This window comes from Bos javanicus, chromosome X, assembly GCF_032452875.1.
Source record: "Bos javanicus breed banteng chromosome X, ARS-OSU_banteng_1.0, whole genome shotgun sequence".
Taxonomy (NCBI): Eukaryota; Metazoa; Chordata; class Mammalia; order Artiodactyla; family Bovidae; genus Bos; species Bos javanicus.
In genome coordinates, this window is record NC_083897.1 from 82,183,455 (window position 1) to 82,210,932 (window position 27,478).

The 27,478-nt window shown below is 42.1% G+C and overlaps 1 protein-coding gene across 1 annotated transcript; it reads right to left on the reverse strand.

Annotated features, from left to right (window-relative positions):
* Positions 1–616: 616 nt before the first annotated feature.
* Positions 617–6,827, reverse strand: AWAT1 (acyl-CoA wax alcohol acyltransferase 1). The gene is made up of 7 exons (XM_061408644.1): positions 6,623–6,827; positions 5,617–5,722; positions 5,256–5,328; positions 4,181–4,385; positions 3,328–3,499; positions 1,003–1,202; positions 617–775 (listed from the first exon to the last, which is right to left on the reverse strand). The coding sequence occupies exons 1-7, from the start codon at positions 6,696–6,698 to the stop codon at positions 621–623; spliced, it is 987 nt and encodes a 328-aa protein (XP_061264628.1). The 5' UTR covers positions 6,699–6,827; the 3' UTR covers positions 617–620.
* Between the last annotated feature and the right edge of the window lie 20,651 nt (positions 6,828–27,478).

Here is a 27,478-nt window from a genome sequence, read left to right on the forward strand (position 1 = left end):
AAAGAAGCCAGTCACAAAAGATCACATATTTTATGATTCCATTTATATAAAAAGTCCAGAATTGGCAAATCCCTAGAGACAGAAAGTAGATTAGTGGTTGGCAGGGGCTGGGGATGAGAGAATGGGAAGTGACTGCTAATGTGTACTGGGTTTCTTTTGGGGGGTTGCGGAAATATGTTCTAAAATGAGATAGTGATGGTAGTTGCACAACTTTGAGTATACTAAATACAACTGAATTTTATACTTTAAATGGGTTAAATTGATGGTATGTAAATATATCTTAATTTAAAAATGCATTAGCACAACAACAGCAACCATAGTGGTGGTTACTCAGGCTGCCTGGCTAACATTTGAGTCCTTCAGTCCCTGGCAGGTTGGGCTCAGAGAGGAAATCTGGTAGGAGACTGGATAGTGGGCAGGGCAGGGGGCAGGCCTAAAGGAGTGACTCAGTGAAGCATTTCAGGGAGGAAGACTGCAAAGGCTCTGTAGCAAGGAAGGAATTCCTAGTGCCCTCCCCTACCACACACAGCCCTCTGGCTTCTCTCTTTCCCCCCCTTTTGGTTGGCAGCTAATGAATCTTTTCTCCCAGGCTTGTGCTATTGGGCACACTGCCCCTTCAGTCACAGGAAAAGCAGCTTTTGGGTCTCTGGGCAGCCATACTGGGTCTTGTGCTGATCAAACAGTTTGGTCAGGGCCTTCTTGTAGAGGGCGTGGTATTTGTCCACCATCTCCTGGCTTGGTTTTTCGATTTTGGGCAGAGGCAGAGGCTCCCCCACTGCCAAGAGAGATGGGAAAAGAGAAGGGTCAAGTGTTAGAATCTTTACTTTCTTTAACCTCCTTCTCCTTCCCTGGGCCCAATCCTTTCACATCCCAAGTAAGCTCCCAACTACTCCCCCTAGGCTGTCCTCTTCTTTGCTGGTGGGGGGGTGCGGAGATTGGAAAGGCCTGAGGTTGAGGTTGAGGAAAAGCTGAGCTGGCCTAGGGGCTGAGAGCAGGACTCACCCACAGTGACGATAGGCAGCGGGTACGGCAGGAGCCCAGTGGAGCCTTGGCGGAAGCCTCGTCCATAGAAGATGCAAAAATAGAAACCAAGAATCTGGCGGAAGTAGCTCTGGAACTTGTACATACGGCTGTCCTTATGGAACAGCACCTGATCATACACCTCAGTTTCTCCAAAAGTGTAGGTGGGGACCAGATGAGCCCTGTAGGAAAACCTTGATTAATTTCCCAAACACAGCCTGGGGTGGAGAACACCCCAGGAAGAACTTTTGTTTCTGGCCAGGCTCCCATCTATTATAAAATCCCTGTGGTGTAAAACATTTCTTCTTGCACCGAATATGGCTCCTGTCGTTAGTATCTCTTTTTCCTGAAATTTTCAAGGCCAATGAGAGTACTCTCTCTGGGCCAGGATCACAAGGACAAGATATGGGGGCAGAAATCCACAGGAACCCACACTGCATAAAGAAAAAGCTTCCAGGAGGTGTCCTGAAGGGGAATATCTATTTCTAGTAGGAAGCACAGAGTAAAAGACGATGGTTTGGCACAGATGTGTATGTATATGTATGAGGTGCCTCTCGCCTGCAGGGACTGTGCATAAGGTGTTCTGTCCTAGGTCTTGAGACTAGAGCGGAGTACAGTTGTTTCCCTCTCATAGAGCCATGGGAATCCACTCTGAGAGAGCCCTACGTAGAAAAGCAGGCTCCTTATGTCTTCCTGTGAGAGTAAGGAAAACAGTCTCTCTTACACAAATCTTTGTGAATTACTACTGGCGATCTCTTAGTGTTTTGGCACATATTACCTCTTTTGGTTCCTCACAGCAGAGACAGTGGAAAAACACACCGAGAGGTTATTTTCTTTTTTCTACAGCTCCAGAAGCCCAGGTTCAGGAGGGGGAAGGTCACATAGGTATTCAGTGAGTGGCAGGAGCTGGACTAGAACCTAGGTCTCTTTGCTCCCAGCTCAGAGCTCTCTCCACCACATTATGTTCCAAACTGACAAACAGGCCACTCAGACAAGGTCCTCAGAAGTACTTCCCCTCTTCTGTGAAGCTGCTAGAGGACAGTTGTCCCTGTGTCCAGTGAACTGGCATGCTGACATGATGGAGCCCCCACAGCTCTAGCCTTGGACTCCTGCTCTTTGCTTGCATACTAAGTCACTTCAGTTGTGTCCAGCTCTGTGCAACCTATGGACTGTAGCCCGCCAGGCTCCTCTGTCCAAGGGATTTTACAGGTGAGAATACTGGAGTGGGTTGCCATTTCCTTCTCCAGGGGATCTTTCTGACCCAGGGATCAAACCCAGGTCTCTTATGTCTCCTGGATTAGCAGGCAGGTTCTTTACCACTAGCTCCACCTGGGAAGTCCCTCCTGCTCTTTACTCCCTCTCTTTACCCCTGATGCAGGAGATCAGTTTGATCCCTGGGTCAGGAAGATCCCCTCAAGGAGAGCATGGCAATCCACTCCAGTATTCTTGCCTGGAGAATCCCATGGACAGAAGAGCCTGGCAGGCCACAGTCCATAGGGTCCCAAAGAGTTGGTCACTAACTGAAGTGGGGCTTCCCTGGTGGCTCAGCAGTAAAGAAACTGCCTGCAATACAGAAGACAATGGTTCAATCTCTGGGTCAGGAAGACCTCCTGGAGAAGGGAATGGCAACTTACTCCAGTATTCTCACCTGTAAAATCCCACGGACAGAGGAGCCTGGCGGGTCCCAGTCCATAGCGTCGCAAAGAGTGAGACATGACTAGAGAAACTAAGCATACACAGCAGAGTGGCTAACATTTATCTCTTACTGTATGCCGGGCACATGGTAGGTCTTTTATGTGGATAAACTCATTTAAACCCCACAATAATCCTATGAAACAGGTACAATTGTTAGTAGCCACATGATGAAGAGGAAAGCAGCAAGGCTCAGAATGGCTGAATAACCTGTCCCAGAATTCGCAGTAAGCCATGGGGCCGGAGTTTGAAATTAGGGCCCCTGACTCCAGACCCTACAATGCATACTCAACATAATGTACTGCTTCTTGCACTTACCATGAACAGATATAGATATCAATGTTGCTAGAGATGATGTGGGCATCATCTATGTCTTAGGTAAGCCCTAGCCAAGCCCCCCGATAATGAATCTGGATCTCTGGTTGCCTTTCTACGAACTGGTCCAGCTAGCTCCAGAGGAGTGGATGACCTAAGTCTCTTTGAAATTCTACAGTCGTCTCTTCCACTCACTAGTAAGTTTTATGAGGGTAAGACTCATGTCTGATTCATCTTGGCATCACCTACCAGGTCCTGCTGCTCAGAGGCCACCCACCTCTGCCCAGGAGGGACACCTACCCGTGCTGGAGTGCCATGCGCACAAAGCCCTTGCGCTTCTGCAGGATGAGCATGGTGGTGTTGGGCACACTCTGCAGGGCCTCTCCCACTCCTCCAACTACAATGCCCACAAGGTTGCCAGTGCCATGGCTCAGCAGGTAGTCAATAGCTGGCTGACTCACGGAGCACACACCTGAGGAGAGCCAAGGAGCAGAGAGAGGAGCAAAAGGATCAAGAGAGGGGAGGATGGCTGAGGGGGAATACCCTCTGCTTGACTCACTGGCTTGTGTGCCCCCTTTACCATGGGACCCAGAAAGAGAATCAGTGAATGGAACAAAGGGTGTGGAGAAGAGAGGGCTAAGACAAGCAAATGCAGCACATTTCACTTTGAGGCAATATTTCTAGTTCACAGGAGGCACTAGGTCAAAACTATAGTAGGAAGGTTTTCAGTGGGAAAAAACCAGAAAGACTTTCTAAATCCCCAACTGTAATTCTACCTTTTCCTTTTCCTGGATTGCCACTAATAGCAACAGCTATTATTTATGGAGCACATACTCTTTGGCAGGTGCTATCTTGGGTGTTTTACTTGTATTGTCTCATTTAATCATCACGCCACATCTGAGGTTAGACTATTATCATCAGCACCACTTTACAAATGAGGAAACTGAGACCAATGGAGCTTCAGTAGCTTGCCAAGACCACACAGTAAGTGGCATAGCCAGGATTCGACCCCAGGCAGTTTGCTCTACAACATATACTTTTTAACTACTGTGCTAAGATGGCAGGAGGCTGAGAAGGAGGGGTGGGGCTTAAAAAGGTGTATTTCCAAGTGGGGAGATGAGCCAGAAACTCTAGTAAGTATGGTCAGAAACACCTTTGGCCATGAGGTAGTCCCTAATAAAGGGGATCTTGAAGAACCAGGACAGCGTGGCCAGATGGGGAGTGATGCCTGGAAAGATCTTCGAGAAGCCTGTGGCCTCAGTGCAGAAGTTACAGAAGGCGCCGAAGGCCAAGAGGCCGTGGGGGTGAACTCCCATGAGATAGTTGTGCTCTGGTGATAGCTCTTTAGTCTTCAGGATCTGCAGCCACAGAGAGAAATATCAAAGGTGACGAAATGAGATCACACGAGAAAGCAAGGGTGAAGATGCCTTAGAGGGTTCAGGGAACTCTCTAAAGCAGAACTTTTCAACAAAGAGGCCAGGAGTGGCGTTGAGGGGGTCAAGATATCTGACTCCTTGCCCTCTGGGAGACCAGTAGAATCGGGGACACCTACAACTGCTGGGCTCCTTGCCTGTGGCTGGAAAGCAGTCTCCGCCCTTTAGGCGTAGGATCATTTTCTGTGAATGCTGTCATATGAAAAAGGTTGGCAAAAATCTTGGCAGTATCTCTTATCTACTCCAAAGAGTGCACAGAGGAGCAGCATAGTAGTACATTTCTACAACTTCTTCCTGGTATTTTCTCCCCCAACTCCCTACCAGTGCTAGTTTACTGAGCTTTGAAAACCAGCTTAGATATCACTTTGTTTATGAAGCCTTTCCTTACACCTGGTCTGAACTACTTATGTACCTTGTACCAAACCATGAATATGTACTCATCTGTCCTCCCCATTGGATGTGAACTTTTTTAATGGCTGAGGACTGCATCCTACTCACTTCTCTTTACCCCAAACTATGTGGTATAGAGTAGGTTTTCAATCAGAGTTTGTTAAACTGATCTGAACTGTACTTGTGTTTCTGCCTGCATCATCTGGTAGGTCATGCCTACCAGGACATCCAAAGTATATTAGCAGTGTAGCAAATGCCCAGTAGCAATGTTGGACCCTGAAGTCTGTCTAGCCTGCGCTGAGACTTCTCTGAGATGCTCACTTTCCTTTTGGACAACCCTAGTCATTTAGCATCAGTGCCTAGTATTTGGGGAACTGTGAGGGATGCTGGGGAAGAGACACTTACGGAAATGGGAAAATAGTCCCTGATGTGGGTCCAGACACACCAGTTCCTTACCCAGGCCGATCTCCTTCCACCTGAGATAGAAATATCAGTAGGGGATGTGTCTGTGTGTGCCAAGCCCAGCCCTCTCACTCACCCAGCACTTCCAGAGCAGCCTGGAAGGACTGTGGCTCTGCTAGGGAAGTGGAAAAGGAAGAAACCCCAGGATGGTCCTGGCTGGCCCAGCCCCTCCCCGAGAGGAGCCAGCTCCTGGCTCCGAGAACTTGTATGAGAGGCCTGTGGCATGGTAAGTGGAACTCCTTGGTTACAGGCTGAGATGGAGCATTCTTGAATCCTGTTATTTCTAGGTCCATGAGTCTTATCTTGCTCTGGGGTCTTCCAGTCCAGGAGAAACCAGACAAAGTAAAGGGCTGGTAGTGGCCACCAGGATGTAAACAGTAGGTAAATGGCCAATGGCTGCAAGATCCAAACTGATGAGGGAGCAGATCAGACCAAATTTGTACTGCCAGCAGAACTTGACCATGTCCAGCCCTATTAAGAGCCCTCCAAACTCTCCAAACCCCTGGTCTTGGCCTTCTGCACAATCCAGCTCCTGCCTGTCCATCAGCCACATCCACCTGTCCTTCAAACTTTCCCTCTTTCATCTACCGTACACACCAGCCCTATTTATTTGCTTACCTCTCATCTCTGTCCACCTGCCTGCTCACCGTCCCCCTACACCTGCTCCCTGCCTGCTACCAGCTTTTCACCCACTGCTTCCATTAATACACTGTCTTTTCCCTCGTCTCCTATTTCCCTCCCCATTCCTCACCCTTGAATGCTTGTTAAACCACTAGCTCACCCTCCCTTGCCCATATAGTATCAATATCTCTCCATACTCCTTGCATACAGCATCTTCAGCCCTTTACTCTTGCCTGTTCACCATTCCTTCCATTATTTCTGTCTCCCCTCCCACTCCAACCATGCTACTACCACTCCCCTCCCAGAATGGAAAATCCAGTGGTTCAAACACAGGTTATACTTCTCTGTCTTTAATGCTAATGCTTCTGCTCCACTCCCCATGCTACCTTAAGATTACAGATGTATCATCTTATTCCATGGGCCTCATTTCCCCTGTCCAGATAGTGAGGGTTAGGGAGGGGCTGAAATTAGATAGATCTGCTCAGAAGTATCATGACTCTGTTGTACCTCCTCCCACTCCACCTGTCTTTACTGCCTGCGAGGTTCTATCTTTTCCTTCTCAGGGCACTTAGGGAGCTCAAGACTCCTTGACCAGAGATGAGACTTCCCATGAGCATAAAAATTGCCCCAGATCTGGTCCTGGCCTCTGATTATGGCTTCTTGCCATGCTCTCTTGGATCAGTACTCACACATGCCAAGGTAGCTCAGTGGCCAGTGCAGAAGTACCAGACTCTGGAAGTGCTTAGGCTGCTTGAAACAAGGCATTGTGCCGAGGAGCCTGAAGGAAGTGAAGATCCCAGAACGGTGTTCCAACCAAGGGTGCCACTAGCCTCTGGAAGCTCGCTCAGTAGTGAACACATATGATTTATGAGGATTTTTACCTGCCCTATCTGTTCTTTGTCCTGCCCCATACCTACCACCCACTCAAGTGGGCAGGCCCTGGTGTATAAGGACAGTCTTAACAGATCTGAGCCCTGGCCCTGCCCATATTTGCCCTTTGACTCTTTTTCCTGGGATTATTAGGACATCAGGATGGAGAAAAGGTGAGAAGGGCTGTTATCTAGTCCTAGTGACCCAGAGGTCCAGAGAAGGGAAACACCCTTCACATCACAGGTTACTCTGAGATTGTAGGTGTTGTGACCTCAGAGAGATGGCTAGTGGGAAGGGAGCACTGCGGGTTTGTGGAGTTGGGGAGCACCTAGAGCCAGGTGTCTGTTGAAGCTGTTGCACTGAGACAGCCTGGTTTGGGGATGTCCCTCTTTTACAATTTTCTATTATAAAGATTTCCACGTACACACAAAACTAGAGAATGCAAGAAATTTTCATCTTTGTATTCATGTTTCATGTTCATCTTCAACAACTATTAACATTTTGTCATATTTGTTTCATCTATCTCCCCACTTTTTTTCTTGGAGTATTTTAAAACAACTCTAAGACATCATGTCATTTCACCCCTAAATTTCACTATGCATCTACAGAAATTTGGATGTTTTCTTCGATAAGAAATACCATTATCACCATTAACAAAATTAATACTCCTCTATTAATATCTATTATCCAATCTATATTCAAATATCTTTTTACAGGTAGTTAATTTGAATCAGGATCTAAACAAGGTCCACTGATTATATTTGGATGTTATGTCTCTCTCTTTAAATTTTCATTGTAAAAAAAAAAAAAAACCCGGATACAGATACCCAGATGTCTTAGAATTGCTTTTAAAATACTCCAAGGAAAAAATGAGATAGATTAAACAAGTATGACAAAATGTTAATAGTGGTTGAAGATGACCATGAAACATGCACACAAAGATGAAAATTTCTTGTGTTCTAAAACAAATGTATGACTTAATGAATTATTATAAGACAAATACCTTGCAACCATTAGGTCAAGCAATAGATGTTTTTCACCCACCCCAGAAGCCTCTTACATGCCCCATTACAATCACAACCCTCTTCCTCCTCCCAAAGTAACCATTATCTTTGACATTTAGAAAAATCTTTCCCTTGCCTTTCCATGGTTTTATTACTCAAACACACTTCCCTAATTACCATAGTTTAGTCCTGTCCATTACAAAAATTATTATGTGCCTTAGGTTCTCTCTTTTTAAAACTTTTTATTTGGGAATAATTTTAGATTGATAGGAGAGTTGCAAAGTTCCCTATGCCCTTTACCCATCTTCCTCTTATGTAACCATCTTATGTATAGTTATCAGAGCTAGGAAACCAATACTGGAACGTTATTGTTAACTCCAGACTTTATTCAAATTGCACTAGTTTTTCCTACTAACGTCCATTTTTGTTTCAGGGTGTCATCAGGTCCCACGTTGCATTTAGTCATCATGTCTCTCTAGTCTTCTCCAATCTATGACGGTTTCTTGGTCTTTCCTTGTCTTTTACGACTTTGGCATTTTGTAAGAGTTTAAGTCTGTTTTAGTTTCCAGTTTCCCCGTCCATCCATTTCTTTTCCTGACCATTTTGACCTAGAGAATCTCCCACAGTCTAGATTGTGCCTGCTGTGTGTCTGTACTTCCCCCAGATTGGCAGCTGGATTCAAACACTGGATCAGACTCAGGTTTGAGCCCTTCAGCAAGATCTTCCTTTATTTTTAATACAGAACAATCCTACTTCCTATTTTCCTTTACCCCCTGCCATTGACCTGTCAAAGACTATTTCCCTTGGAGTAAGCCAGTCTTCCAGACCTCAGAATAAGCTCCCAGGAGCAGGAGTGAGGGTGTAAAGCCTGGTGCATAAGTGATCACCACATACAGGCCAAAGTGAGGGGGGCAGCAAAGCCCTCATTCTTCTTTCTGATTTTCATCTCTTGCCTTGTTATAATTTCATGCCCGCTGAAACAAATTGAATTGTTGGTGTTTTGTTTTCATTTGATTTTCACTCTTAGAGTTGGTATGCTTCTAAAGGGGTAGGGACCATATCTTATTTTTTAGTGCATCTGCCCATAATGCCTGGAAAGTCCTAGGCCCTCAGTATTAAATGAACAGTGAATGAGTATTTTAGTTTGAGGTCTGTGATTTCTTATGGGTAATGAGATCATAGGAATCCTATGGAGGAGTGTGTCCTGGGTAATGAGTTGGGGGGACAAAAGGTTATATAGAAATAGAGGACAAGGGACACGTTGCAAAATAAGAATGAGAGGAAAGAAGGCGAGTGCTGACCTTTGAGTCATTTTGGCAAAAGACAGAGTTCTGCATACTTTGCCTTCTCTGCACCTGGAGGAGGGATGTTCCCACTTCAGCTCGTCCTGCTAATTGAACATCAGCCTTGCCCTGGAGCAAGCTTGAGCATTCAGGTATTGCAGCATCTCTTGCAATCCTTGTTGACATCCCTGTACTTGGGGGTGAGGACTAGCCCCTGGCAACATAGGGGAGATTAGCGTTCTGCCTTTCCAGAACAGAATTTTCTAGGCCAACATCAACTCCCTGTCCATGTCCTTTCGTCCTTGTAAATTATCTTTTTCAGAACTCTTCCTGGATTAACTTTTAATAATTTGTGCATTTTTAGTTTTTCCCTTTTATCCTCCTGCCAAAAGGAGGTAAGTTGTTGAGAAGACCCTCAAGTTACAGAGAGTATATGTGTACATATATTTTTCCTTTTAGTAGCAGATCACATTCTTTATTTTCCTATTTTAATGTTTATAATATCATGGACTTCCACAACTATTAAAAATAGTTGTATTTTTAACATCCATTGATTGATATAGATAGATACATAAAACAAATGACAGCTCTATGGCTATATATCATGACAGTATACATCAGGACATTTGAAAAAAAATGTGTAAGCATATTTTTTATTCATTCTAGACAGTGCTTGGGCCATATAGGAATTTCCAGAACCCTTGTAATATAAGTTAGTACCCCCACCCTCACCTACCCACAGTGGTTTGCTGCTTACAGGTTAGAAACAATGGTTTATTTGCTTTTTTCAAAATGGAAATTGATTTATTATTTTCCCTGATTATAAAAATAATCCATGTAATTACTAAAAATTTCACACTATACAAGAAAACATAAGGGAAACAAAAGTCACTCATAACCTCACAATCCAGAAATAACAACTGTTAACTGTTCTTATCCTGGTATCTCTCTTTCTTGACTTTTTCCTGTATGAATATAGAGATAAATATTGTGTCACTGTGAAGAGTTTAGGCTCTTGAGTCCAACATATCCAGGTCTGTATCTCAGCTCTGCCACTTAAGGGAACTATGACCAATTACTTAACTGTTTAGTGCCTCAGTTTCCTCATCTGTAAAAGGTGAGTATAATATCTATAGATACCATTGATTTGTCAAGAGGGTAAGTAATTAATGTAAAGCATTTTCTTCAGTTCCTTGTTTATTTATATGGTCATATTTAAAGCTCAATAAAGTTAGTTATTATGTATAATTTCTTAATCAAAAGAGAATCATAGTCTCTGTACTGTTTTTTTTTAATTAATTTATTTTTGGTTGGGGTGGATCTTTGTTGCTGTGTGTGGGCTTTCTCTGGTTGCAGTCAGTGAGGGAAACTCTTTGTTGCAGTGCTTGGGCTTCTCATGGCAGTGGCTTCTCTTGTTGCAGAGCACGGGCTGTAGGTACGAGGTCTTCAGTAGCTGCAGCTCCCAGACCCTGGAGCATAGGCTCAGAATCTGTGGCACATAGGCTTAGTTGTTCCACAGCATGTGGAATCTTCCTTCTGCATTGGCAAGCAGATTCTTATCCAACGCTCCACCAGAGAAGACCCTCTATACTGGGTTTAATCTGCCTTTTCACCTACAGTATATTATGGACATTTTTCATGTCAATTTTCTTCTATAACTTCATCATTTCATTGTATGGCTATGCCATGATTTGTTTAACCAATACCCTATTATTGAGGAAGCAGTCATTTTTAGATATGCCTCTTTTACTAATCTGGTCAGATTTCTAGGTCTTTTAATGGTGGGTGAAAAGTCACTGGTCAGAAACACTCACTTACCCACAGCCCTTTCAGTGGGCACTGCTCAGTTTCCTCTCTCCCAGTTTTTAGGATTTACTGGTGCAAAAAGTGGGCCACTTCCTCAAGCCTCGGTTAACCCAGGTAAGGTCCAGTGACCAGGTAGTGTAGTCAGCAGAATCAGCCTCTCTCTCTCCAAAGAGACAACTAGGTCTGAAGAAAGGGCTTGACCCTCTTCTCCAAACGGCTCAGGAAACAGATTTCTTGAAGGCTTCCAATGTACTAGACCTAGCAGGGCTGCTGATTAGTTTCACTTCCGCTCAAACTCAGTAATGTTTAAACACAAGCCAAGTCCAGGGCTGAGGTGAAACATGAAGAAATGGGTCTTGAAGGCTGTGGATCACTGAGATCAGCCTAAATTTAGGAAAGATCAGGGAAAGAAATCTGCCGTGTCAAATCACGTTGTTTGCTTTCATATTGTTTTCTTTTTGAGAGAAAAAAAAATCTAGTCTCGCCTGAACTAAGGAGAGTGATTGCAATTCCCTAGGCTGGGGACTTTTGGTATATAGGTGGTCCTGGCCATTATGAATTGTATCAGAGAAAATGAAGTAATGGACAAAAGAAATTAGGGAACTTGGGAATGTGAGAACTGACTGTTAGTAAATATACTGATCCTTTCTTTTCTACTCCCACCATTTTTTAAACATGACCTCACAGAATTGTACTAACTAAAATTGTTGGTTGATTAGACATTCTCATTGTTTACAGATGTCCCCCTTCCCTAATTATCCACTTACCTATGTAGGTATGTATGTATGTATCTACCTACTCACCTTTGCAGTAGGAATTGCCCTCTTGAGCACTACACATGAGAAGTACTACCTTGCCCCTGGGTCACAATTTAGCAACTAATTATCTGCTCTTGCCCTTCACTTCCTTCTCAGATGTCCAAAAGTATTTTCGTCTTTTTTAGTTTATTTTATTAAAGTATAGTTGATTTACAGTGTTTTGCCAATTTCTGCTATGCAGCAAAGTGAGTCAGTCATTCATATATATTTTTTCATATTCCTTTCCATTATGGTTTATCACAGGATATTGTTCCTGTGATAATTAGTCCCTGTGCTACACAGTAGGAGCTTCTTGTTTATCCATTCTATATACTGAAGATATCTTCTTGATACTACAGCTTTGGTAATAGAGCTCCTCTTTTCCATATCTTCAGTCCTTGGCCTGGTAAGGTTTCATGATAGCAGCATCAAATCCTTAAGTGAGCTCTCTCACAATAGGAAGTGGACAGCATATAGCCAAAGCAGGTCAAGGGGAAAGATGGACAGGTGTCAATATTCCCCAAAGCTAAGCCTGGTCCTATGGAGAGCTGGATGACAGAAACAAGTTGAAGTGTTAAGATCTGGAAAGTCAGCAAGGGGTGGAGGTCAAAGCAAGAATAAACCAAAAGACAAGTCCATTCCATAAGGTGACATGGCCAGTAGAAACCACCCAGGGCTAGGCTAGGTCAGAGGTGAGTGGAGGTCAGAAGTTCAAATGCTCTCCATCTTTCTTTTCATGTGATAAGAACAATCGGACTGCAGCCTTGTGCTTTCCCTACCTTCTTTGGCATTCAGTGCCACCAGTCAGCCTCAGTTTATTCCCCAAGTGACCCTGTCTGCCTCTGGCTATCTGCCTAGTCCTTTCTAAGCCTATTGCATGCTAAACAATTGTATGCATTCATGCTGTGTGGTGTGTGTGCAGAAATAGGCAAGCTGGGGGTGGTAGGAATCAAGGGTTTGTTTAGTGCAGTGTGAGCGCTGTGGGAGTGAAAACCAGAGTTTGCAAAGAAAAAACCTGTCATATCACCAAATATGGCTGGGCAGATACTAACTTGGAAGCTGCTTCAGTTTTCCCGGTGCCACTAGACTCTATGGGGCTAAAAACTGATCAGTCTGAAGAAGAACAGTTTATTGGCTGCAGACTCTCTGATGCCTATGTACCTTCAAGGGATTTTAACTCACAAGTCAAGGCACAGGTTACAGGCAATTATCTCATACTTTATATCCCTGATACAGTTGTTAACCTCACAGGCCCCTTGATGTTGCTGGAAGATTTTCCTTTCCCATCCTTTTCACCTTTGATGCCAGAGAGTCATATAGACTCATTGATTTATTCCTCTTATCTTCTAGGAGAAACTAGCTGGCATGGCTAGACTTTTTCAAGGCCCCACCTTTTTCTCATAAGGTGTAGTTCACTTGCTGAAATTTCTGTAACTGCTGGGAGGAAGGTGAAGAGGGCTTCCTTCCCTATTGCAGGGTACTGGAGAATTACATTAGCTTGTATTGTCCTCTCCTAAAACCCAACCTTCACATATGGTTTGTTCAGGCTGTGGGAATGGCCAAACCAACCATGTACATGCAGGAGACAAGGAGATGCAAGAGGGACCAAGACCTACAAGCTGAGCTACCAGTTGCAAACTCAAATGTCTCTAGGTACCAGATGTACTAGAAATGAGGGAACAGGCTAAAGAGTTATAATAGAGAATGGTGCGAATTATGGTGAAATAGACAAAGCATGCTTCTTCTAAAGGCCTTCAAAGTTAGTTTTTCCAGTTAAAAAAATTCAAGCATACAGGACAGTTGAAAGAATAGTATAATACACATTTGTATATCATCTATCTCTTCAAGTCAGTAGTTGTCAGTATTTTGCATGTTTATTCTGTCTCTCTCTATAGGAATGTATAGGGCTTTCCTGGTTGCTCAGATGGTAAAGAGTCTGCCTGCAATGCAGGAGACCTGGGTTCGATCCCTGGGTTAGGAAGATCCCCTGGAGAAGGGAATGGTAACAGACTCCAATATTCTTGCCTGGAGAATTCCATGGACAGAGGAGCCTGGTGGGCTACAGTTCATGGCTTCACAAAGAGTTGGACACTACTGAGCACTCACAGACTTTTGTGTATATTTATATATATATATACACACACACACACTTATATATGGTATTTCTCTCTGACTTGACTCTTTCCACTCAACCACTAAGATTTTGAGTTTCATCTTTGTTGACATACGTAGCTCTGCTTTTTTGTATTCCATTCTATGAATATGGATGGATGTACTGTGGTTTATTTATCCATGGTCTTATTTGATGGACATCTGGTTTGTTTCCAGCTTATTTTTGCTATCATGAACCCTGTTTCTAGGACATTCTTAACCATGTGTTGTAGTGCTCATGTATAAAAGTCTCTCTAGGGCATATGCGTGGGAGTGGAACTGCTGAATCATAGGTTCTGGGCAGATTCTGTTTTACTAGGACATGCTAGATTGTTTTCCAAAGTGATTACATCATATGCTTTCAGCAGGGTGTGGGTTCACGTTGCTCCATATCCTAACACTTGGCTTTAACTTTAAAGTTTTTGCCAATTTAGTGTAAAATGCTACCTTTTGCAGTTTGTATTTGTATTTCCCTATTTACTAAAGAGGTTGAGCATTGGTTCTTATACTTATAGGTCATATTTCTTCTGGAAACTCCTTGCTTACATCTTTTACTCATTTTCCTAATAGTTAGCTTTTACTTGTTGATATGTAGGATCTCTTGACAAATACTAATCCTTTGTCAGTTGGGTACTGTGAATGTCAATATAGTCTCTGGAACCAGATTAGGTTCAACTCCCAGCTCCTCCCTTCAATAACTGTGTGATCTCCGGCAGTTAATCTCTCTGTGCCAAAGTTTTCTTAACCTCTTTGATCTACATTTTTCTCATCTGTGGAGTACTTAACTCATAAACTTGTCATAGACACACATATATATGCATGTGTGCCAATTAAAGGAGTTAATATATATATATATAAAGTACTTAGGATAGTACCTGGGCCCTTTTGCTCAACATATTATGCATTTCAATAGAATGCTCCTTAAAGGCAGGAATTTTGTTTTGACTTGTCTACTAATTTATCCTAAGGACCATTACTGTCCTGTTATTGTTGCTCAATAATATCTGTTGAATAGATGATCTTTATCCTTGTTTGTAGACGGTCTTTTCTCTTTTTTAGAGATTTTTTAAAGTTCTTAATTTTAATGTGAATGTATCAATCCTTTCCTTTAAGGTTTGCATGTTTGTGTGTTGTTTTAATAAAAATTTCCCCGAGATTATGAAGAATTTTTTCTATACTTTATTCCAAAATTTGAAAACTTTGTTTTTTTTTTTAATTTTTATAACTTTGGGAAAAAGACAGATGCAAAAATGGTAGGTTTAGTTAGTTACAGAAAACATTAAAATCATCACAAAAGTTGATTTGAGTGCTTTTCAGTCTATAAATGGGATTGAGCTAAGCTTCTTAGCTCCTTTTCAAGCTCATTCCTCCATGTTCTTCGCCTCAGGGTTGACCATTCCATCCTAGGCCCTCCCTCCTCACCTCTTTTTTTTTAAGAAATTATTTTTTACTGGAGTATCCCTGCCTGAAAAATCCCATGGACAGAGGAGCCTGGCAGGCTACAGTCTGTGGGGTCGCAACGAGTCAGACATGAATAAGTGTGCATACACATACACACGTGCATATAGCTGCTTTACAACATTGTTAGTTTCTGCTATACAGCAAAGTGAATCAGCCACACGTATATACATATCCCCCCTCTTTTTGGGATTTCCTTCACATTTAGGTCACCATAGAGCACTGGCCTTCCTCACCCCTTTTGCCTCATGTTTTCTCTAAAAATTTTTAAAGTCAGTTACTAGTATAAGGGCTTAAGTAAATCTATTTTACTTATCTCATTCATTCATTCATTCAACAAATATTTATTGTGTGCCAACTATTGTATGCAGTGTTCTAAGAACTAGGATTTCAGCAGTAAACTAAACGAGGTCCTTGTCCACATGATGCTTATATTCTAGGGAGGGATGACAACAACAAAGGAATATATAATGTCAAATGGTGACATATTCTGTGAAGTAAAATAAATCAGAATAAAGGGGATGGGAGAGAAGTGCCATTTTAGGTAGATTGGTCAGGGAATGTATATAGATATCAAGGGGAAGAGCCATTCTAGACAGAGGGATCAGCAAGTACAAAGGCCCTGAGGTAGGAGCATATTTGTTCAAGGAATTTATTTCAGTTCAGTTCAGTTCAGTCGCTGGAAAAAACATAGCTTTGACTATGCCACATTTGTTGGCAAAGTAATGTCTCTGCTCTTTAATATGCTGTCTAGGTGTGTCATAGGTTTTCTTCCAAGGAGCAAGCATCTTTTAATTTCATGGCTGCAGTCACCATCTGCAGTGCTTTTGGAGCCCAAGAAAATGAAGTCTGTCACTGTTCCCATTGTTTCCCCATCTATTTGCCATGAAGTGATGGGACCGGATGCCATGATCTTAATTTTTTGAATGTTGAGTTTTAAGCCAGCTTTTTCACTCTCCTCTTTCACTTTTATCAAGAGGCTCTTTAGTTCCTCTTAACTTTCTGCCATAAGTGTGGTGTCATCTTCATATCTGAGGCTATTGATATTTCTCCCAGCAATCTTGATTCCAGTTTGTGTTTCATCCAGCCTGGCATTTTGCATGATGTACTCTGCATATAAATTAAATAAGCAGGGTGACAATATACAGCCTTGATGTACTCCTTTCCCGATTTGGAACCAGTCCCTTGTTCCATGTCTGGTGCTAACTGTTGCTTCTTAACCTGCATACAGATTTCTCAGGAGGCAGGTAAGGTGGTCTGGTATTCCCATCTCTTGAAGAATTTTCCACAGTTTGTTGGGATCTACACAGTCAAAGGCTTTGGCGTAATCAATAAAGCAGAAGTAGATGTTTTTCTGGAACTCTCTTGCTTTTTCTATGATCCAACAAATGTTGGCAATTTGATCTCTGCTTCTTCCTCCTTTTCTAAATCCAACTTGAACATCTGGAATTTCATGGTTCACATACTGTTGAAGCCTGGCTTGGATAATTTTGAGAATTACTTTACTAGCGTGTGAGATGAGTGCAATTGTGCAGTAGTTTGAACAGTCTTTGGCATTGCCCTTCTTTGGGATTGCAGTGAAAACTGGCCTTTTCCAGTCCTGTGGCCAGTGCTGAGTTTTCCAAATTTGCTGGCATATTGAGTGCAGCACTTTCACAGCATCATCTTTTAGGATCTGAAATAGTTCAACTGGAATTTTTTCACCTCCACTAGCTTTGTTCATAGTGATGCTTTCTAAGGCCCACTTGACTTTGAATTCCAGGATGTCTGGCTCTAGGTGAGTGATCACACCATCGTGGTTATCGGGGTCGTGAAAGTCTTTTTTGTATAGTTCTTCTGTGTATTCTTGCCACCTCTTCTTACTATCTTCTGCTTCTGTTAGGCCCATACTGTTTCTGGTCTTTATTATGCCAATCTTTGCATGAAATGTTCCCTTGGTGTCTCTAATTTTCTTGAAGAGATCTCTAGTCTTTCCCATTCTATTGTTTTCCTCTATTTCTTTGCACTGATTGCTGAGGAAGGCTTTCTTATCTCTCCTTGCTATTCTTTGGAACTCTGCATTCAGATGGGTACATGTTTCCTTTTCTCCTTGGCCTTTAGCTTCTCTTCTTTTCACAGCTAATTTTTAAGGCCTCCTCAGACACCATTTTACCTTTCTATTTCTTGGGGATGGTTGATGTTGCCTCCTTGTATATAGATATCAAGGGGAAGAGCCATTCCAGACAGAGGGAACAGCAAGTACAACAGCCCTGGCATAGGAGCATGTTTGTTTGAAGAATTTATTTAAGGAACAGCAAACTGGTCCTGTGGCTGGAGTGGAGTTAGCAACAAGTAGAGGAAATATTGGAGAAGGCAATGGCAACCCACTCCAGTGCTCTTGCCTGGAAAATCCCGTGGACAGAGGAGCCTGGTAGGCTGCAGTCCATGGGGTCACTGAGAGTCGGACACAGCTGAGTGACTTCACTTTCACTTTCGTGCATTGGAGAAGGAAATGGCAACCCTCTCCAGTGTTCTTGCCTGGAGAATCCCAGGGACGGGGGACTCTGGTGGGCTGCCGTCTATGGGGTTGCACAGAGTCAGGCACAACTGAAGCGACTTAGTAGCAGCAGCAGCAGCAGCAGCAGAGGAAATATTAATAGTAGGAAGTAGAGACAGAGAGATGGTGGTAGGGTTAACCATGGTAAATCACTGAAAAAGTAATTTATCTTGGATCATCAATGACTATGTGTTGGGTAAAAGCAAGACCTAAGGCTGGTTTCCTATTCTGGTCTCCTGGTCTTTGGTTTCTTTTCCTTTCTATACTACTACCCACTTTATCTTTTGAGAATTCCTTCTGTACTATCACTTTCAGGGATCCTCTATTGCTCATGAGAGAAAAGCCAAATTGCACAGCCTCTGAAACCTTACTGATGCTGTTCATCTACCCAGAACACTCTCTCACCCCTTTGCTTAAGGTCGTATGACCAATACAGTCAAGACAAAAAGCTAGTTGTCTTGATTCCCAGTCATAATAATCAGAGCATGTTAGAATAAGAACGATTTGTTAATTAGGATGTAGGTTCCGTGAATGTGACAGAGATCCAAAATAAAATGTAGTTTAAAGAAGATAAAGATCTGTTTACCTCTGTTTCAGACACCATGAGGTAGCTATTGTGCTGGGCTACTCGGTGAAGTTATCAGGGTCCCAGGCATTTCCATCTCTAGGATGTTGCTTTTATTTGCATGATACGAGACGGCAGCATCTTAATGATCTCCCTGCTTTGGTATGTGAACTTTTAAATTCTGTTTTTTTCAAGGCAGCTAGAGGAAGGCTTCTAAACTATTAATATGTCAGAGTATGTTGTTACCTTGCTCAAAACTAATAATGAGGAAGACACATATGAAGTGATTTCCAGGATATATTTTAAGTGAAAAAAGCAAGGTACAACAATGCAACCTTTAGTCAAGAAGAGGAGGAGGGATATGGATATATACATGTACATACAAATATATCATATAAACGCTTCTAATTGGAAAAAAACCTCTAGAAGAAAAAAAAAAAGCAACAAATTACCCATTCCTGTTGAGAAAGGGAAGGAAAACATTAGAGGGGGTAGATTTGGAAGTGAGGCTTATCAATATACTGCATTATATGAGCTAATAAGTGTAGATGGAATGATAGAAATAGAAAAACATCATTGTACAACTTATGATGAAATAATTGTGTCTTGCAAGGATTATCATTGATTGCTTTTACCATGAGGTGAAGGTTGATGTGGAATATTACCCTGAAAAGATCAGGCTATCACCAACTATATTTTAATCTCAGTAGCATGAAAAAAGGGATAACTCCAATATGAAGCACATACCCATCAAGTTCTCTTACCTTCAAAACTGAGCCAGAATCTAAACAAGCCTCTGGCTGACTTCCAGTTTACAGGAAATAGGAAGGATAAAGGAACAACTTCAAAGATCCCATGAAAAAGCTAACAAATTCAGGTAATGGGACTTTTTGTAAGACAATGGTCTAGGGTTTTCAATAAGTCAATGGTTTGAAAAAAGTGAAAGAGGGGAGAGAGAGAACTTCTGTGGATAAAAAAATTGAACTGACATCATAAACCAAGTATAAAAAAAAAAAACTATTTTGAAAGGAAGGAGGAAAATTTGACTAAAGACTGAGTATTAGATGATACTAAGGAATCATAGTTAATTTTTTAGGTGTGATGATGGCTTTATTGTTATATAAGAAAAGAGTGGACTTCCCTGGTGGTGCAGTGGAGAAGAATCCACCTGCCAATGCAGGGGACACAGGTTCAGTGTCTGATCTGGGAAGATTCTACATGCTGTGGAGCAACTAAGTCCATGCTCCACAACTACTGAACCTGCGCTCCAGAGCTTAAAAGCCACAACTACTGATCCCCTGTGCTGCAACTACTGAAGCCTGAGTGCTGGAGCTCCGTGGTCCGCAACAGAAAGAGCCCGCAGTGAGACCTGCACACCGCAGTGAAGAGTGGCTCCTCCTCACCGCAGCTAGAGAAAGCCTGTGCAAAGCAACAAAGATCCAGTGCAGCCAAAAATAAACAACAAAACAACAAAAGAAAACGGTTATTCTTTTTTACAATAGAGAGAAGACAGCCTCTTCAATAAGTGGTACTGGGAAAACTGAACAGCTACATGTAAAAGAATGAAATTAGAACACTGTCTAAGACCACACACAAAAATGAACTAAAAATTGATTAAACACCTAAATGTAGGGCTGGATACTGTAAAACTCTTAGAGGAAAACATAGGCAGAACACTCTTTGACATAAATTGCAGCACAATCTTTTTTGACCCACCTCTTAGAATATTGAAAATAGAAACAAAAATAAATAAATGGAATCTAATTAAAATTAAAATCTTTTGCACAGCAAAGGAAACCATAAACAAGACAAAAAGACAGCCCTCAAAATGGGAGAAAATATTTGCAAATGATTTGACTGACAAGGGTTTAATTTCCAAAATATAAAAATAGCTCATAAAACTCAATATAAAAAATACAATATGTATACCTATGGCTGATTCATGTTGAGGTTTGACAAAAAACAGCAAAATTCTGGAAAGCCATTATCCTTCAATAAAAAATAAATCAATTAATAAAAAAAACTACAAACAACCCAATCAATTAAAGGGCAGAAAACATAAATAGACATTTCTCCAAAGAAGACTGCCCCAAAGCACATGAAAAGATGCTCAAGGTCATTAATTATTCGAGAAATGCAAATCAAAACTACAATAAGGTATCACCTCATACTAGTTAAAACAGTTATCATCTGGGAGGGAGGTTCAAAAGGCAGGGGATATATGTATACCTATGGCTGATACATGTTGAGGTTTGACAGAAAACAACAAAATTCTGTAAAGCAATTATCCTTCAATTAAAAAAATAAATAAATTTTAAAAGTTAGTTATCAAAATCATACAAACAATAAATGCTGAAAAGAGTGTGGAGAAAAGGGAACCCTCCTACACTGTTGATGGAAATGTACAACCATTATGGAGCACAGTATGGAGGGTCATTAAAAAAACAAAAATAGAACTACCATATGACCCAGCAATCCCACTCCTGGGCTTGTACCCTAAGAAAAACATAATTCAAAAAAGATACTTGCACCCCAATGTTCATTGCATCAGTATTTACAATAACCAGGACATAGAAGCAACTTAAATGTCCATCAACAGAGGAATGGATAAAGAAGATGTGGTACTGCCAGGGTCCAGCCCCGGCTGATCCAGGGTATTCGAAGGAGAGATGGCGTAGGCGAGGATCAGGAAACAACTGCTTAATTAAACGTTAATTAAGGATATAAAGAGTAATAGAATGAGGATAGCTCAGTGAGGAAATTCAGTGGAGAAAAGAGGCTGAGTAGCTTGGTTTACGCGGGAGACCAATAAAACTTCAAGACAAGAAGTTTGCACCACTTACGTAGGCCACAGGCGTCCTTCCGTTCTTCCGAAGGAGAGGAGACACTGAGGCCTCCCCGGTCGGATCTTAGAAGCCCAGGCATAATTAGCAAGCATGGCGGGTTCCGCGCTCCAGATGGAGACTCAGCCAGAATTTGAGAGAGAGAGCGACATGGGGAGACCAAGTTTCGGTGAACAAGGCCCGCACTTTATTTTCCAAAGTAGTTTTTATACCTTAAGTTATGCATAGAGGATAATGGGGGAAGGGGTAGAGTCATACAAGGATAGCAGTTCCTGGTCCTAATCGAAGCCAGGCTTTCAAACTTATCATATGCAAAAGTTCAGGTGATTTGCATCATCTTCTGGCCCGGAGGCCTGTTAACATTTTAAGAAACTTATTTTTCTCTAAAGGTGATTATTCAAAAGTCAGGCGCCAGCCTCCAAAAAGCATTGGACAAAGCTGCATTCCTATAGGGCAAAGGTGAGGTGGGCTCAATCAAGAAAAGAATTAACTCAAGGGCCCAAGGTTACAAACATTGAGGCTACTACTTACATTTCTATACACCCATTATATCAATCAATACACTGCCAAGGACACAGTAGGTAAGGAGTATGGAGACTCAGCAGCAAACATTGGCCCAATAAGTGAAAAACCCTTCACCAATACAATTTCTAATCAATCTTTTAACTACTCAAAGGAATCTGTGTTTAGACAGTTTAGAACATCTCCTGCCTCTCACAGTTGGGAGGCTCTGAACAATCACATGTGGCCGGAAAAACCTATTCAGGCAGGCTAGAGGACTTCCAAAGGAGTTTGCAGGTTGAAACACTGTCACACCCAGGAATTGTTAACTGGAGCTGTAAGCTAACTCTTTTTTCAGAGAGAGCCCCCGTAAAGTCAGAGGTGTAGGTGAAAGCACAAAGCAGAAAGTAGGCAGACTCTGGTTTTGGGGGTAGATGCTCGAGAATTTCCAGGGGGACTCCTGAGGCTCAATCCCGCCTTTACGTATGCCAAGCCTCCTTCCTCATGACCTTTGCCACGGGCGGAGCTCACTCCCCGCATGGTACATATATACAATGGAGTATATTCAGCCATAAAAAGGAACAAAATTGTGCCATTGGAGAGACGTTGATGGACGTAGAGACACAGAGACACTTACACAGAGTGAAGTCAGAAAGAGAAAAACAAAATATCATATAATATCACTAATGTGAAATCTAGAAAAATGATACAGATGAACTTTTTTGCAAAGCAGAAATAGAGAGACAGATGTAGAGAACAAATATATGGAAACCAAGGTGGGGCAGAGGGGATGAATTGGGAGATTGAGATTGACATATGTACACTACTATGTATAAAATAGATAACTAATGAGAAACTATGATATATCATGGGGAACTCTATTCAGTGCCCTGGAGTGACCTAAATGGGAAGGGAATCCAGAAAAGACGGGTTATATATATACATATAGTTGATTCACTTTGGTGTACAGTAGAAACTAACACATTACAAAGCAACTATACTCCAATAAAAATTACTAAAAAATAAAAAAGGAAAGTTGACATAGATGAAGCAAATGCCATTATCTTAATAGTTGCAAATCCAAGTGATATGTTTATGGAAGTTCATGATTATTAATACTATTCTCTCTAGTTTTGTGTATGTTTAAAATTTTTTATACTAAAAATAGCAAGGCTTCTAACAATTCCTCATCTCACTTAGAAAATCCAAAGCTATCACACTGTCTTATAAGGGCCTGCCTGATTAGCCTCTGTCTACTTCTGTCACCTCATCTTTCACTCTCCTCTTGTTCATTCTACTTCAACCAGTTACCAGACAATCTGTACAAAATTTTTTAATTGAAGTATACTTGGTTTATGATGTTAGTTTGTATTAGTTTCAGATGTACAGTAAAATGACTCAGTTGTGCCTCCATCTGTGTATTTTCAGATTCTTGTCCCTTTTAGGTTATTACAAAATACTGAATATAGTTCCCTGTGCTATATACTAGGTCCTTGTTGGTTATCTATTTTATAGTGGTGTATAACTGTTATTCCTAAACTCCTAATTTGTCCCTCCCCTCTCCCTTCCCCACCCTGCTTTTCCCTTTGGTAACCATGAGTTTTTTTTCTATGTCTACCAGACAATCTTGCTGTTGCCTGAACATGCGAGTCTCTTTGTCCTTGGTGGTTCCTATACTAGGACTGCTCTTCCCCCTGTGCTAAGATGACTGCTGCCTCACTTCATTCAAATCTCTATTCCAAGAACACCTTTCCAGGGAAGGCTTCTCTCACCACCTTAGCTGAAATAGGACTTCCTATCACACACTGGTCCCTTATTTGCTTTTTTTCTTCATGGCACTTATCACTATCTGAAGATGCTTGTTTGCTCATCTGCCTTTTCCAGCTACAATGTAAAGTCTGTGAGAGCAAAGTCTCTGTTTTACTGAGTGCTCCAATCCCAGTGCTTGTCCTGTAGTAGGAACGCCATAGTCCAGTTCAGTTGCTCAGTTGTGTCTGACTCTGTGCGACCCCATGGACTGCAGCACGCCAGGACTCCCTGTCCATCACCAACACCAGAAGCGTACTCAAACTCATGTCCATTGAGCTGATGATGCCATCAAACCATCACATCCTCTGTCGACCCCTTCTCCTCCTGCCTTCAATCTTTCCCAGCATCAAGGTCTTTTCAAATGAGTCAGTTCTTCACATCAGGTGGCCAAAGTATTGGAGTTTCAGCTTCAGCATCAGTCCTTCCAATGAATATTCAGGACTGATTTCCTTGAGGATGGACTGGTTGGATCTCCTTGCAGTCCAAGGGACTCTCAAGAGTCTTCTCCAACACCACAGTTCAAAAGCATCAATTCTTTGGTGCTCAGGTTTCTAAGCACCTGAGGTTTTTTTTTTTAGTCCAGGTTTTCTTTATAGTCCAACTGTCACATCCATACATGACTACTGGAAAAACCATACCTTTGACTAGACGGACCTTTGTTGATAAAGTAATGTCTCTGCTTTTTAATATGCTGTCTAGGTTGTTCATAACTTTTCTTCCAAGGAGCAAGCATCTTTTAACTTCATGGCTGCAGTCACCATCTGCAGTGCTTTTGGACCCCCCAAAAATAAAGTCTGTCACTGTTTCCACTGTTTCCCCATCTATTTGCCATGAAGTGATGGGACCAGATGCCATGATCTTAGTTTTCCAAATGTTGAGCTTTAAGCCAGCTTTTTCACTCTCCTCTTTCACTTTCATCAAGAGGTTCTTCTTCACTTTCTGACATAAGGGTGTTGTCATCTGCACATCTGAGGTTATTGATATTTCTCCCGGAAATCTGGATTCCAGCTTGTGCTTCATCCAGCCCAGCATTTCTCATGATGTACTCTGCATATAAGTTAAATAAGCAGGGTGACAACATACAGCCTTGACGCACTCCTTTCCTGATTTGGAACCAGTCTGTTGTTCCATGTCCAGTTCTAACTGTTGCTTCTTGACCTGCATACAGATTTCTCAAGAGGCAGGTCAAGTGGTCTGGTATTTCCATATCTTTAAGAATTTTCCATGGTTTGCTGTGATCCACACAGTCAAGGGCTTTGACTGTGATCCACACAGTCAAAGGCTTTCAATAAAGCAGAAGTAGATGTTTTTATGAAATTCTCTTGCTTTTTCAATGATCCAAAGAAGTTGGCAATTTGATATCTGGTTCCTCTGCTTTTTCTAAATCCAGCTTGAACATCTAGAAGTTCATGGTTCACGTACTGTTGAAGCCTGGCTTGGATAATTTTGAGAATTACTTCGCTAGCGTGTGAGATGAGTGCAATTGTGCAGTAGTTCGAACATTCTTTGGCATTGCCTTTCTTTGGGATTGGAATGAAAACTGACCTTTTCCAGTCCTGTGGCCACTGCTGAGTTTTCCAAATTTGCTGGCATATTAAGTGCAGCACTTTTACAGCATCATCTTTTAAGATTTGAAATAGCTCAACTGGAATTCTATCACCTCCACTAGCTTTGTTCATAGTGGTGCTTCCTAAGGCCCACTTGACTTAGCATTCCAGGATATGTGGCTCTAGGTAAGTGATCACACCATCGTGGTTATCTGGGTCATGAAGATCTTTTTTGTATAGTTCTTCTGTGTATTCTTGCCACCTCTTCTTACTATCTTCTGCTTCTGTTAGGTCCATACTGTTTCTGGCCTTTATTGTGCCCATCTTTGCATGAAGTGTTATGCAAAGATACCTTGGTACCTCAATTTTCTTGAAGAGATCTCTAGTCTTTCCCATTCTATTGTTTTTCTCTATTTCTTTGCATTAATTGCTGAGGAAGTCTTTCTTATCTCTCCTTGCTACTCTTTGGAACTCTGCATTCAAATTGGTATATCTTTCCTTTTCTCCTTTGCCTTTCCCTTCTCTTCTTTCCTCAGCTCTTTGTAAGGTCTCCTCAGGCAAACATTTTGCCTTTTTGCATTTCTTTTTCTTGGAGAAAAAGAAATTGTACTCATTCCTGTACAATGTCACAAACCTCCATCCATAGTTCTTCAGGCACTCTGTCTAATAGATCTAATCCCTAGAATCTATTTGTCACTTCCACTGTATAATTGTAAGGGATTTGATTTAGGTCATACCTAAATGGTCTAGTGGTTTTCCCTACTTTCTTAAATTTAAGTCTGAATTTGGCAATAAGGAGTTCATGATCTGAGCCACAGTCAGCTCCTGGTTTTGTTTCTGCTGACTGGAGCTTCTCCATCTTTGGCTGCAGAGAATATAATCATTCTGTTCTCAGTATTGACCATCTGGTGATGTTGATGTGTAGAGTCTTCTCTTGTGTTGTTGGAAAAAAGTGTTTACTATGACTAGTGTGTTCTCTTGGCAAAACTCTGTTAGCCTTTGCCCTGCTTCATTCTGTACACCAAGGCCAAATTTGCCTGTTACTCCAGGTATCTCTTGACTTCCTACTTTTGGATTCCAGTCCCCTATAATGTAAAGGACATCTTTTTCGGGTGTTAGTTCTAGAAGGTCTTGTAGGTCTTCATAGAACCATTCAGTTTCAGCTTCTTCAGCATTACTGGTAGGGCATAGACTTGAATTACTGTGATATTGAATGGAACTCCATAAGCATTTGTTAAAATAGTAAGAGAATAGTGTTGTGATAGCTTGAGTGCCCTGAGTGATGCAGCACAGATAGCAATTCATGCTGACATATTTGCTGAACTGCTAATCCTCTAGGAACAGTGTGTCCTGTGATGCTCTGTATATGTCATATGGTGGGAGAGATCTTGGGGATAAAGAGTGAGGCATCTCCCAGACTCTGGATATCCTCAGGGAGGATGTATTTGCACAGATGCTTTGGGGCTGTGTCTCCAGACTGTTGGGTTTGTCAAGGGGGTGGAGTTCCCCTCCAGCTATAGGCGTGACTGCTCTGTCTTCTGACTCACCAGTTCCCAGTCCTGGGCCATCCCTAAACTCAGTTTTCTGCCAGTTACTGGAGCAGGGGTGGGGGGTGGAAAGCAAACTGGTTATTGAAAAGCAATATTGGAAAGCAAACTGGTTATTGAAAGTTTGGAAAGCAAACTGGTTATCAGGTCATCAGAGCCAGAGATTAGGCTCTAAAAACTTCTTAGTTTTTCCTCAGACATTATACCTTGAGGTGGTTTCTATGTGTGTATGTGTGCGTGCTCAGTCATGGAGGGTAGCCCACTAAGGTTCTTCTGTTCATGGGATTCTCCAGGCAAGAATTCTGGAGTGGGCTGCCATTTTCTTCTCCAGGGGCTCTTCCCAACCCAGTGATCAAACCTGCATCTACTGTGTCTCCTGCACTGGCAGGTGGATTCTTTTCCACTAGCACCACCTGGGAAAGTGGTGGCTTCTGTACGTGTTCAGTTCAGTTCAGTTCAGTCGCTCAGTCGTGTCTGACTCTTTGCATCTCCATGGACTGCAGTACGCCAGGCTTCCCTGTCCATCACCAACTCCTAGAGCCTACTCAAACTCATGTCCATTGAGTCGGTAATGTCATCCAACCATCTCATCCTCTGTCACCCCCTTCTCCTCCCACCTTCCATCTTTCCCAGCATCAGGGTCTTTTCCAATGAGTCAGTTCTTCGCACCAGGTGGCCAAAGTATTGGAGCTTCAACTTCAGCATCAGTCCTTCCAATGAATATTCAGGACTGATTTCCTTGAGGATGGACTGGTTGGATCTCCTTGCAGTCCAAGGGACTCTCAAGAGTCTTCTCCAACACCACAGTTCAAAAACATTAATTCTTTG